We start from the raw sequence: 14,147 nt of genomic DNA, 5'->3' as shown, positions 1-14,147 counted from the left end.
ACCACATTTGCCAAACCACAACCATGTGCATGTTATTCTGTACTCTCCTCAAATATTGAATTTTTATCTCTCACATAATAACCACATTCACAGCGGAACTTCTGAAAACAGAGTTTACATTACTTTGACAAGGTTGAGGAAAAAGACAAGAAACACAACAGTGACAAGGAGTTAAAATACATCATTACTAGAACACAGGTTTAAAATAATACTATCAGAAAAAAAGGGTCAAGATCAAAGAGTCAAAAACATATTAAAACACAAGGTCACATGTATAGCAGCTAAAAACAGTTGTTTCATGCCAACTTTAAATAAGAGAATAGAGAAGTGTGTTGTCAGCTTGTAGGACTATAAAAGACTTTGTTGTCTGGACCATTACTAAGTCACCTCCTGTGCTTTTAGAGGACGTACATGTAAAGCAGACTGCTAGGCACCTTTGGTGTGAATTTAGGAGAGTCGTTCCAATTTAAAATACAACCAGTAGAGGGCAGGAAAAGACTAATTTACACCCTGCACAGTGGTATGCAAAAAGAAAATCACTTTACCTCCTGCAGAGGAAGGAGATTAGCTCTGGTGAATAATGTGCAACATAGATGAGAACACAGTTTGTGGTGGTGGCAGGGGGGGAAGTTGTACAGACATCAAACTGGGAGAATATTTCTAAAGGAAATATCTTGTGTAAATCTTTTTTTACATTGTGTACTTACAGGAAACATTTTGAAGACCTGAAGTTTATAAGAAGTCCAGCCTTTCTTGGCTTTGTAGACCGGGAAAGGGAAATTAACATTTCTGGCGTACTGCGAGAACAGCAGCACCAAGAAGATAGTCCTGCAGACAGAAACAGTCGTGAGTTTGGGGGATCACTGAGTCATGCTATATTATTTTCTGTAACTTCTATTCTTGCATCAAAAAGCAACTCCAGTTTGAATCCAATTTTCAAGTCACTAATGACACGGTGCCCTGAGAGCCAATTAATTATCCCACCTGTATGAGAGAGAATCAGTCAGTGGAAATAACACGTGGAGCTCGTATGTCCCCATGGAGCAAGACAGAGCAACAGTGTAAACAAAGGTGACACAGCAGAAACCTCACATCACTGTATATCAGGTTTGACTCCTTCAGTATCTTCTTCATGTGCCAATACCTTCTTTTGTTAGGTTAAGAAAAATGCAGACCCGTCACATCACTATGATAGCATAATACACTGCTGACTCAACACACTTCATCGCACACGTGTGTACTCACAGCATGGCAATGCCCCAGTGTTTTCCAGCCCTTTCCCCTGCAGCCTGGAAACCAGAAAGGCCGATGAGTGCTACAGTGGGGGTGATGGTCAGGGGTCCGATGTACTTCAGGAGGATCCCGGGAAGACCAAGGGCCCCAATGCACACTTCAATCAGGCAGGACACGATGATGGCCCCCTGGATCTAATAAAACAAAGCAATTGGTGTGGATTGTCCCCCTTAATAACGGTTGTATGTTAAATATTTTCAAATCTTCACTCTAAATCAGCCACTCAAGGCCTTGACACCCACTTTCAGATGGGCTCTAATGCCTGGTCATTTGAAATTGTTGCAAGGGGCTTTATGAAATAATACAAATATTTACAAAAGTTGCAGTGGGCATTTTTCTTAACTTTTCTTGTCAGACCCTCTGCCAATTTTCCTTCCCTATGTTTCCTCTGAAATGTAAGAGAGAGGCTATGTGAGGACACAGCAAGTGAGTAGGCGTGTATCCTGCCCACTGCACCTCGAAGCTTTAGAAAATGTATGATCAACCTTTAAAAGATAATAATTATACGATTTGGGTTCAGATGAATCAGAGGTCATTAATCATTTCATGTGACACTGATGCGAACCATATTTTTGATGGAACTCCTGCACACAAGTGCTGTATTCTAAGAGACGCATGAAATACGATTAGAGACATTTTGTTTGAAATATGGTTGGAGAAGATTAAGTTACAGTCAGGTCAGGCAGGTCTAACGCAGCAGGCACGTTAGACCTGCCTGCTGCCAGTTGGTGTTACGTTCAACAATAGGATCCAGTATGATTGCATTTAAGTCTCATTCACACATCACACAGAAAGCAATTACTCATTTGGTTTAGACAAAATAAAAAAAAACATCAACAACAGCTAACATAGTCATTTCAGCTCACTTGGATAACATCTTTATTGACGTAAGAGGAGGTGGCAATCTCTTAATTGTCCTGAGGACATATTGCATTTATGCAATTCTGCCACCTCTGGCGGTTTTAGGTAGATGTTTACATAATGCATTCCCCGACAGCTTTCTATAATACATAGTTACTTTCCTGACTAGTCAAACTAGTTTCACTGTATTTAAGGACTCCTTCCACTTTCATGGTACTTGTCTTTTTACCTCTCGTATCCTCGGATGCCAAATGTCCTCCGTGTTGAAGAGCTCGGTGCTGTTCAGTACTGGAACCACTGGTTGAGTTAAAAAAAAAAAAAAACATGGACATGAGATCACAAAATAGGCAAACTTGACAACTGATTGATTTAATCAATTATAAATATATTACTAAATGAATTGACAACTATATAGTTAATCTTTTTGTCGATTAATGAAACAAGTTCTCAGATTTTTCAGCAACTTCCATCCATTTTCTACTGCTTTTTTTGGTCGCGGGGTTGCTGTGCCAATCTTAGCTGATATAGAGGGCGATTGGCGGGGGGACACCCTGAACAGTTTGCCAGTCCATCACAGGGCCACATATAGAGACATACAACCATTCACTCTCACCTACAGTCAATTTAGAGTGACCAATTCACCTAATCCCCACATTGCATGTTTTTGGACTGTGGGAGGAAGCCGGAGAACACGGAAAAAACCCACACACACACACGAGGAGAACATGCCAACTCCATGCAGAAAGGCCCTTTAGAGTCCTAAGCACTACACTAACCGTGTGACCTTTTTCAGCATCTTAAATATTGTTTTTTTTTTTTATTATTTGTTTGCTCCATATAACAAAAAAATGTAATTAATGGATTGTGAAAATAATTATTTGTTGTTTCTCTACTTAAGAGGTCTACTCTATGACTCTGTAGACATGAATATGAATATTAACCAGCAAATCCCCTTTGAATATCCTTGATGCCCACAGCGAGTGAAGACAGGATTATGAAGCTGCAACCCAGACATTTCATTGCTATCATATAACAGATGAGGTTGTGTAGACTAAAATAAGTTACCTGTATTATTACACTTCCATTTGTCCAGTGACAGGATGGCTCTGGCTGGTGCCAGGAAGGCGAAAGCACTGGCTTGGAACAAAGGTAACCTAAAACAAGCAAAGCACTGTTTAGAATTTACATTTAACAAACCTGGATAATCATTTCAATGTACAACAGAGGATGTTGGGGAATTTAACATTAGAAAATGTGACACTTATAAACACATATAAAGCCACTGTGCACTCAGCTCCGTGTTGAGTCGGAAAACCATCCAGGTATTTTGTGCCACAAATGGGCCCAGTTAAACACAAAAGGCCATAGAAAGACATATTTGCTGGAACATATTTCTCTCCCTGCCTCATTTTCCTTTCCCTTTTCTCCCAAACCACAAAACGCTACTCAAACCCTGTATACTCACACAGTTAAGTGCCATATTTCTATTACATAAGTCAATGGGCAGCCACACGCAACCTACACAACTGTGGGAGGTGTTAATGGTGGAAGGATGTCATATCTTCTGATCATAGATCAGACACAGGAAATCGATTGTATTGTCATGATAAATGGAAGGACGGAAATGCAATGGGAATAAATCAGCAGCAACAATGAGGGGAATTTATATCTAAAAAGAGGAGTTGAACAACTCTTAAAACACTACAGACTAGTACACGACTACTTTAGACAATATTCCACAAATCATGTATATATCTTATGTGTCAAATCCCACAAAGGATGAGATTATATCTTTCCTTTATCTATAATTTATTTGTATTTTAGTCCTAAACTAAAACAGTTGCTCACCAGCAAGTAGTAATTCCTTTTTTCTATCACCAACTTCTGCTGAGCTATGATAAATTATAAATACAATGTAAAATATTTTTTAAAATTAATAAAATGTAGTGCTGTGCTGTAGATGTTTAGGATCATATCTGGCACATTTTATTATCTGGGTGTCATGCAAATTTCTTCTGTCACAACAAACTCAGACACAAAGCTGAAAAAAACAACATCAGCAATAAAAGTAACAAGATGTCCTGCAACAGATGGACTGGTCCCCACATGCAGTCTTTTTGGTCACCATTTTGACAATGACTTTCTTTCTTTCTTTTTTTTTTTATTTATTTCAATCAAATCTGATGTTTGTGCCATAAACTGAGTAATATTTTCCCATGGAAACCTCATAGCTAAGATAATACCATAGCAAAAGCAAGAATTGTGGGGAACAATATAAACTGAAAAGTTTGAACCAAAAAAAAGGCAGAAAAAATAACCTCTTCCACATTGAATAATTTTAACGTTATATGTTGTATGAAAAAACAAATAGGGTGATTGAAGTGAAAATACTGTGATCACTCTTATCCGTTCCTTGAGAAACATTTGTGCCCTTTCCAATTCGACTTGGCACCATGACTCACCACATGCATTTGCATTTTGTTGTCACTTCTTGTTGTCCACCATGCAAAACAAATATCAGGTTTGCTGCAGCCATTTCTCCTGTTCATACTGGCCACTAAACTACACCTTCCTAAAGCACTTGCAAAGAAAGTGCACCGTTGTCATGCAACATAAATATGAAAAAGTGTACCTTATATGAGACTTTTTGAATTTCTTATATTTCTTATATTTGCTCGGGGCACCTCGGCTCTCGACTTGTCAGAGGATTCAAACTGGCAACCCTCTGGTAACAAGCCAAAATCCCTTCCACTTGTCCATGGGCTGCCCCAAATGGTTCATGTGACATGTTTCATTTGCAAGGCTAATGACAGATATTGTATAGCATTAAGCAATTAAGTATCTTGTGTCCTACTGTCTACAAGTTACTGCGTTAAAGACAATAACTCGCAATATCTTGGCTGTCGTTTCCCTTTTACTTAAGGTGGAACCTCCTTTTATCACTCAATTTTGTTTTTCATTTACAAAAAAGGACAGCGTTGCACCCTAGATTGTTACTTCAGATGAGGCATCAGTCAAGGTCATAGATTGTGCCAAATAAGAACAGGGAGTGGCGCTGAATGAGGCGATTCATCTGCGGTGACACAGTGGGGATAACAGTGAGACTGTGAAGAGCTTGTGACAACGTGATGGAAAGATTAGGTTTATTATAAAATGGAAAGTGAGAGGAAAAGATCCTCTCGACACCTCAAGACAAGACCTGACTGGGATGGGATAATATCCATGGCAACGGGAGGGATATCATGTCAGTTAATACATGATGTTCTGCAGGTGAATCACTGTTAACATAACACTGACAATGATCACAACTAATGAAATGAGAGAGGACAGAGAGGTAAAGGAAAAACAGAGACATGTTTTTTTTTAGCAGTCAGCATGCGGTTAAAATAAGGTCAATTTCACACTGCGCTGATCTGCTGTCTCTCACGCAGCTCAGCCATTCACACCAGTTTTGTGTCTCCTGCTCATCTACCCCGGAGCTGCTTTAGAGCTTCTATGTTTTACATAGGGTTTGCTTTTGAAAATCATAAAACATACTTAAGGCAATACTTCTCCATACTCAACTAAATACTAGGAATCTTCAGTGTGAAGTTGTGCATCTGTCGGTGCTGCACATATTTCACAAATAAACTATGTGGGGGGGGGGAATCAAGGAACTGAAACAATGGAGGGGCTTTTACTTTGAAGCAGGTGCAGGACGTGCTGTGACATTTGTGATTGATCCAGACACTGAAGAGGAATGATTTTCACTGTCCTTTTGCTGCGAGACGCCTGTGGATTGGCCTGAAAAATCGGTGAACGGTCTATTCCCTAAAAAGAGGCAGCAGCGCGAATGGTCTCATTACTCATGCCTAAATGAAAAGAGAGATGCGCCACAGGCACACGTCTTACATAAAGAGAATGTAGAGTCAAAATCAGACACTTCTCACTTCCCACATGCTTAACAAACCATAAGCAAGGACGAATATGTTTTTAATCAATTACAGCTTCAACATCATGCACACCACTTGCCTGTGATAAAGTGAACGGTTGATACACGTCTTAAATGTCTGGAATTTCCATAGCTGCTATAGAGATAGAAAGCTAAAATATGCAGACAACTGTAGGCACTTGAATAGAGCAAGAATGCTTTTGTTTGACTAATCTACACTCTTGGCAGCAACAATACAACAATTTGTATTCTTATAAATGATAACCGGTTGCCGTTCTGGAAATACACGCCGAGCCAAAGAAATGTGTGAGCAAGCATCTACTTAAATGTATTAACACACACTCACACACACACACTCACACTAAAACCCACTCCAGAGTGACATGAAGGGTGAAGGTGGAGAAAGTGCCACATTTAGGGAAAGAAAAAAAAAGGCTTCTCAGAAGAATTTACTAAATTTAAAATGGTGCAGAAAGAAATTCAGTGCCTTTCCCACAGTCATTAGTAACTGACTAGTAAGCCAGTCAGTTACTAATTACTAATTATTTGTTACTTGAAGCCTAAAGGCCCCGGTATACTTTTGCACACAGCACGCACAGACCCAACACACCGTGTGCATTACGTAAATTCCGTTATTAACGCACAGTCCATGCACAAACTGTTTTTGGCTAATATCAACTTTTTGCAGCAAGAACATGTAAAAAAAAAAAAGAAAATCATCATATTTGATTCACTGTTTTTCAAAATGTGCCGATAGTCTGAAACACCGAGGTGAGAAAGTGAAGGAACAAAACAGTTGGGCGCTCTGTGACTGTGTCAAGCGGTACTGTTGTGTGTATGTACCTGCAGCCCACTGTGGTCTGTAGCAGGGTGGTGATCCCCACACAGAAGAAGATGGTCCCGATGAGCTGACTGGTGGCCCACTGATCGAACCCGACGCACATCGCATCAGCGAGGAGGAACGGCACCGCGATCGTCCCACTGAAACACGTCAAGTAGTGCTGCAAATACAAGAAGCCATTCAGTCAATGTGTGTGTCCTCAGTGATTTGATCACAGGCCATACTGTGCCAAGTAAAGGTCTCAACGATTCCAGTGTGTCCTGAATGTGTCACAGAAACCACATTCAGAGGTGGATTGAGGACACATTTGTCCACAGTCATGCGTTCATTTATTTGTAGCCACAACCACATTATTAATACTGACCGCCATATGATTTATTTGTTTCTCAAAGTACTACCACACAGACAGAGAACAATATCTGTTTACCTGCAGCTGTGAGCTGTGGGATTAACATCTGTCTTGTGTGATCTGATCACATGCACAGACAGAGCTTAGTAAAGGTTTAAATGTTCCAAATCTGTCCTAAATGCGTGATTAGATCTGTTGGAAAGAAACACTTTCAAAAGGTGCTTTGTATCCACAGCCACAATATTAACACTGAGTCACAATTTCATTGTCTAATGGTTATAATCTTACTTTATTGTGTTTTGATTCACACAGGGCTATTCTGCCCTCTCTGAGCCCCACTGAAAACAAAATGTTGCTCTCAATAACAGACGTGATGTCAGCGGGGGTGAAGCCAGTGCCAATCTAATGTCGTCACAGCAGACACTAAAGTGTCAGTGTCGACCACAAAACACACAGTAACACACGGTGACACAAGGTGACACACGGTGACACGTTTAATTACTGGATCACCAAAATACCTTTCTGTGCAAAGGTCTTAGGCCACCATGAGATCTGTTGTATTAGCAATGCTATAATGGCAATACAGTATAATCCTTTCGCCATCACTTTATTGGAACACATCCATTTCCCCCCAACCGGTCAAGGCAGATGCAGCACATTCTTGAGTCTGGTTCTCTTCCTCTCCACTGATGCCTAGTGCTTGTTCATTGTGTGAACTGTAGGGTTTCTCTTCCCTCTATAATACTGTGAATGTTTCCAGCGCCTTGAGATAATGTAGGTTGTGGTTTAGCGCTAACTTTTTTCAGTTCACATACGGTGAGAATTTAAACTCATCTTTGACGCCGGTATTGAAAGCATACGGATGAGAGCTCACACAAGCACAACAGCGTCATCTGAAGAGGTACCTGTAAGCCCAAGAACACACACAGGTACCAGGGTGGGGTGTCTTCAATGGTATAGATCATATCCATCCTTCTTGCGTCCATACTGTCTGTGCTGTCCAATGTCTCGGACATCGAGCTCTACACGGAGACACACACAGAAATTTAGTTCATGTCTTCTGTTGACTTTGTCCAGTGCACTTTGCTATATGGATCAAACCATGGAAAAGGGTTGTTAATGTTTAAGAGGGAAAAGACAAGGGGACTTTTCATCAGATCCAGTGTTATGTTATAATAGAGAACCATGTATGAAAAACACAACTGATACCAGGTGCATGCTATTTTCTTCTCTGGAAACAGAATGCAGTTCCTGTGTGCCGTAAATCTTCTTTTTTTTTTTTAAACCTTCCAGTGGCCAAAAATATAATGTAGTGAAAGCAAAACTTGGGAACCAATACAAATGTGGGTGGTACTGTTTTCCTATTGCCTATTGTCTATTTCAATGTTAATGTAAGAACAGCATGTCAAAAAAGAAAGAGGAGAGCCAATGTTTTTGAAATAAAGACAAAAAAACAGTTTAAAACAGGCAGTGAAAGAGAAAGTAACAAGATTGTGTGCCAGTAGAAGTTTACAGCGAGCATAATGACTTTGCTCCATTCCTGCATGTTTTCTCTTGTCCTACCTTTTCTGCACCTTGAATATCTTTTGTGTATATGGCCATTAGTTCTGTGTTCTCAGTGTCCTGGTCTCCACTGGCACCATTGACTCCACTGACCACCACCTAAAAACACATGCAATTTAGATTTCTGATGTAATATACAGTACTGTGCAAAAGTCCTGGGCCACCACTGATTTTTTTTTGGTTTTAGCAACGCTATAATGACCATACAGTGTAATATCACCTCATTGGAACATTGTGTGCTACGTGACAATATCTGTTTTATTTCTTTACCAAACAAAGTGAAAGTCAGCACTGCACACACTGGTGCCCTGAGTAAGTCATCTGCCAAGTGAAGACTGCCGTTGGACAGTTAAACGAATAACAAACACAAACATTCCTTGCATTTATAGATAGATAAGAAATATTAACCAGTGAAGTAAACCGCAGAATTCTTCTTACACGCAGTGACATGATGCACTTAAAAATAAGGACCAGGAATAGTGAAATAAAAAAAGGGTACAACAACAACTTGAATTACCGGTGCCTGGTTAATGCCACTACCACTCAAAAAAACCTGTAGTCAAGCAGGGCTTTATGGGTACACGTGATTTTATGAATGACACCGCCACTGTGGTGATGTTGCTCTTTGGCCTTGATGAAGCCTTGGCCTGGAGCCCAGCAGACAAATACAGGAAATGGAAGGACAGGGCTGCAGTAGCGTGCAATAACTTGTCATGAAGTAGACAGCTTGCGTGTGTATTACACCCACAAAACTACATTCCAGGCAAAAAGAAGGAACAATGTGAGCATGCAAGTATGAGGGACGAGAGGGAGGTAGAAGAAGACTACAGTAATTAAAAAAGAAAAAAAAAAGGTGTGCTCTGACCCAAACCTCACCAACTGTGTCTTTTTTAAATTGGTCCATTATGAGCTCATGTTCGTGATGACTGTGTGGATATGACTCAGTGGAAAAACTATAAGCCATGTACCGGTATAGGGTAGAAATCTGCTCCATGTTTGCTCTCCTCTTCATATTTTACTCCCTCACTGCCGCTGTCCATCGACTTGGAGGTGGTGTTTTTCCCCACACCCATTCTTCTGTATTCTATGTTGTTGACCTCCTCCTCCTCTTTCCTTATCCCCCCTCGGTCTTGCTCTTGTGTCAACACTGCAGATGACTCCTTCAGTCTGATGACATCGTCCAGGACTGCCTCATCTGCTTGAAAGAATAGAGACAAAAAAACAACTGCCAGATTACCATCTTTATTGATGACTCATATCCTGATCTCACTTTGAAGCTCACATCAGAGAGGCCACCAGGCCGTAACTCTCATTTGTCTTATTAATGTTAGTCTTTGGGACAAAATGTCACCTCCCAGCTTTTATTACATAAAAATATTGTTAGATTTATGTTGGAGTGTTACAAATGCAATTATTTTTTTATCAATTACTAAATAAATTGGTAAATAATTTGATAATTGATTAATCATTTTGAGTGTTTTTTTTTTTAATTAAGTAAAAACAAGCTGCTTTTCCTGTTTATTAAATGTGAATATTTTCTGGTCACATTACAAAGGATTCATTAAAACTGAAATGTTTTGAGTTTATGGACCAAATTTGGTTGCGATTCTGGAGACACTTTTTAAAACACACCTTCATCATTGGTGTACAACTTCTAAATGCAAATGTTCTATTATTTGTTTCCTATCATTGTAAACGTATTACCTTCGGGTTTTGGACATTTCCAAAACAATTAACCGATTCATCAAAACAAACAAAAACCACTGGCCTAGTACTAGAGAATGAAAGCAATTGTTTGAAGCATATGTTAGTCATAAATAAATACTCAGATTATGAAAACAATATCTACACTATAATAAACAGGTGGAGGAACACAATGATCTGACTTCTGAGTTTCACTGCCTGTTTTAAGGCACCATGTCAAAGTTGAGACAAGATGACTCGGAGTCTGAACCACAAATGCTTACGAAGCTGTTCCTCCATATAATTATACAGTAGTAGTGGTCCAACTATGTAGAAATATCTGTCATGGTAAAAAAAAAAACTTCTTCAAGGAACAAACAGCCAAACAAACTTGTACAGACTCATTTGTCTGCACTAATTATATCAGTAGCCATTCTACAATGTTCATGAGAGTAATAACAGTTTTGTGATATTAGTCTTTTTCAAATCTGATTCCAGGGGCAACAATTAGTGAATTGTAATGGAAGAGTTTAATTCTGAGCAATGAGACAAAGTATCTCGTGACTTCCTTCTCCCAGCAGCAAATTTGCTTTGAATGGCAAAAAAAGTTCTCACGTGTGATCACATGCCGAGTCAACAGTCAATGATGATGAAACAGCAGAGGAGTGTTACGCAGTGGGGTTTGGCATTAACCCGTTTACTTTTAATGGTACTGACAAACTTATGTCAGTATTATAAAGCTTTGATCCACATTAAATCAATGGTACAAAACGTACTGACCTGAGGGCAACTTGCATCCACTGTTCATTGGATGACATTGAGAAGTTTGGAATTCTTTTCACAATTTAAATCCTATTGTACACTTGAGTACGGTACACAAAAAAAAGATACAGTTGGTCGCCTGTATTGACTCAGATGTGAATGGCACCAAACCCTATTGCACTTCCCAAGAGAAATGTTTCATTTACTTGTTGAAGCAAAAGCCAAGCCAGTGTTTAATGTAGTGTCACAACAGCTGGAAACAGGAGATTTAACTGGATATACTGTAATAACAAACTCCTTTATGTAGAGCTAACACTTCATTCTTGTTTGTCAAACAAGCAGCTTTAAAAAGAACATATTCTGACAGGAAGAAAAATACAAAAACCATGTTGCATTGCTGTAGTGGATTCGTCCTTACAATTTTACACTCATTCCTTTTCTTGTTATATTTGTATTTTTCTTCGTATAGCTGTTTACCTGTTCTTGATATATTTTATACTTGTTTATATTTGTAGTTCATCTCTTACATCTTTCTGCATTTAAAAGAGTTGTAAGGTGCATGACACTGTGCTGCTGTTGGATAAAAATATTCCCAGTTTTGGGATAAATAAAGTATATCTACCCATCTAGAGTAGAAATCTATGTATATGTTATGATACCACACTTTGATGGCATTTGTGGGGCTGGCAATTGATAAAACACATAATTATACAACATTAAATGTTATATAATTACGTGTTTTAGCAATTTTTACATGTGACATTTATTTATTTAAGGCAACTTAAAATGTGATTTAACTATTTGATTAGTTTATCCTGGACTTGAATTTAATTGAACTAATAGATCTCCAAAAATAATGCAGCATCAAAACTAAAGATGGTGCGAATTACTGTTTAGTGCCATACTGACTGATACGTCTACAATCATTACATCCTTACAGTGTGCAATATGGGCCTTTTAATTCATGATAACTTATAAAAATGATGCACTCACTGATGCAGTCTACCGGATATATAGAGTACACATCACTGTTTGCTTCACACATGCAACTTTTTCTCCCTGACTCTCTCCCCATCAGTGTGTGCATGCACTAGTGCACCCTGCTTTGTCTTCTTTGTTCACACTGCTTTGGCTCTGACTAAACTAAAACTGGTTCTTGTCTGTTTGTAGTGATTCCCCAAATAATTCCCACTGAACTTCACAAATGTGCCCTGTGCACAGCAGAAAGCTCAACAGGTCAGTAAGTCAAATGTTAATAATTTCTGTTTCTGGAGAAATGCAGGTTCACCGTCATACTGTTCAGATTTTATGGGGGTAGTAATGTTGTCAGTAACTGTACTTTTCCTGCTAAAACATGTTAAATTGTGCAAAGGGCCCATTGTTATAAGCACAGATGTCTGCACTGAAGCCACTGATGTACTAATATCTTTTAGCACCCAAAATAAATAGATTTTTCCCATCCAGCCGGACTCCCTGCTTTCAGTGTAAAATGTTGGGATAAGTGTAATACCTAGTTGACACACCCCTTCACTCTTGTCAAGCTGGGCAGCTGGAAGCATCTGTGGGGAAGGGGCAAGAGAATGGGAAACAGGTGGTAGAAGATAATGATTAGAAAGAATGAAAGAGAAAAGGAGATGAGAACAAGCGGGTAGGAGTGAGGCAGATGGGGAATGGAGGAGGAGGAGGAGGAGGGAGGTAAGACACAAGTTAATTTGACAGACAGGATTTATTCACAAGCAAAATTAATAGTGTGAACTATAGGGCCACCACAATCCATTTATCAGCAACTATTTGTTAGTTCTGTGATTTCTGCTTAATTATGAATGTGAATATGTTCTGGTTTCTTTGCTCCTCTATGAGAGTCAACTGAAAGTCTTTGGCAAAAACAATTTGAGATTTTGTCATTATTTTAACCGATTATTCAAGAAAATACTGTAATAAACACAATGTTAGTTGCAGCCATAAAGCCAGTTATGAATGACATACTTATATTTGCTTTGAATGTATTGGAATCATTTTCTGATCAATTGTAATCATAAAACTAGGATGCAGGTCTTCTGAAATAAAAAAAAAAAGGCCATACCAATTAAAATTGAAACAACATTCGAAAACGTTTTGAAGGAAAGGAAGTTTTATATCAATTTAGAATCCTTGAGGATAAGAATCACGATTTTAACATGGATCCATTTGTTTTGACACCTCTAAAAAGTAGTAAATCTTCAATGACCTGACATTTTACATGACAATTTAACATCAACTGATTTTAGGCCATATCACAGCCCGAGTGAGCAATGGAAATGAGGTTTTCCTAGATCTGCTGTCGGCCACTTCAAATGTCCAAAGCCCATGAGTTGGAAGTTCACCATCAGGATATATAGTAGCAATTTAGTACCAAAGAAGCTTAAACCAGGAAATCAGCACCAAAAGACCTTGTACCATGTCAATTTACTCCCCTTACATCGCAATGTCTACAACTGTTTTAAAAATTATACTTACACTGCGTATGAATCACCGCCAAAATCGAATTATTTCTTTCCTGAGACATAACCAGAATAACAAACAATGCCCTTTACTTTTTGAGTTATGATGCTCACAGGCAGACAGACAAATCTAACCTGTATGATGGATGATAAAAAAAATTGGAAAATGTTGTCTGTCGAGTCTTGACTTCAAAATGTACAATTACATTAAGCATGCATTTGCATCAGGCAAATCAATTACTGACTGTCTCTCGTTGTAGGATCCAGCGAGCCCAGATGCCAGTGGCAGGTGCAGGGCATAACAACCAAGGTCTTAAAGATATCATTATCCAGACCGCATTCTACACAGGGACAAGTCATAACACAGGAGCCCTTCAGGACATG

General features: G+C 39.0%; 1 protein-coding gene across 4 annotated transcripts in view; it reads right to left on the bottom strand.

Annotated features, from left to right (window-relative positions):
- slc23a2 (solute carrier family 23 member 2) overlaps nucleotides 1–14,147 on the bottom strand; it is a 29,068-nt gene that overhangs the window by 7,236 nt on the left and 7,685 nt on the right. The window contains exons 2-10 of one of the 4 annotated variants that reach the window (XM_058636114.1): nucleotides 12,794–12,842; nucleotides 9,807–10,036; nucleotides 8,839–8,937; nucleotides 8,181–8,297; nucleotides 6,929–7,086; nucleotides 3,220–3,308; nucleotides 2,384–2,451; nucleotides 1,246–1,427; nucleotides 708–828 (exon numbers count right to left, since the gene is read on the bottom strand). In XM_058636114.1, the coding sequence (XP_058492097.1) occupies nucleotides 708–828; nucleotides 1,246–1,427; nucleotides 2,384–2,451; nucleotides 3,220–3,308; nucleotides 6,929–7,086; nucleotides 8,181–8,297; nucleotides 8,839–8,937; nucleotides 9,807–10,036; nucleotides 12,794–12,842 (1,113 nt within the window). The remainder of the gene's footprint in view (nucleotides 1–707; nucleotides 829–1,245; nucleotides 1,428–2,383; nucleotides 2,452–3,219; nucleotides 3,309–6,928; nucleotides 7,087–8,180; nucleotides 8,298–8,838; nucleotides 8,938–9,806; nucleotides 10,037–12,793; nucleotides 12,843–14,147) is intronic. The other 3 variants (XM_058636115.1, XM_058636117.1, XM_058636116.1) reach the window with 3 other exon arrangements.

Source organism: Solea solea, chromosome 8 (assembly GCF_958295425.1).
Source record: "Solea solea chromosome 8, fSolSol10.1, whole genome shotgun sequence".
NCBI lineage: Eukaryota > Metazoa > Chordata > Actinopteri > Pleuronectiformes > Soleidae > Solea > Solea solea.
This window is presented reverse-complemented; position numbering and strand designations above follow the sequence as displayed.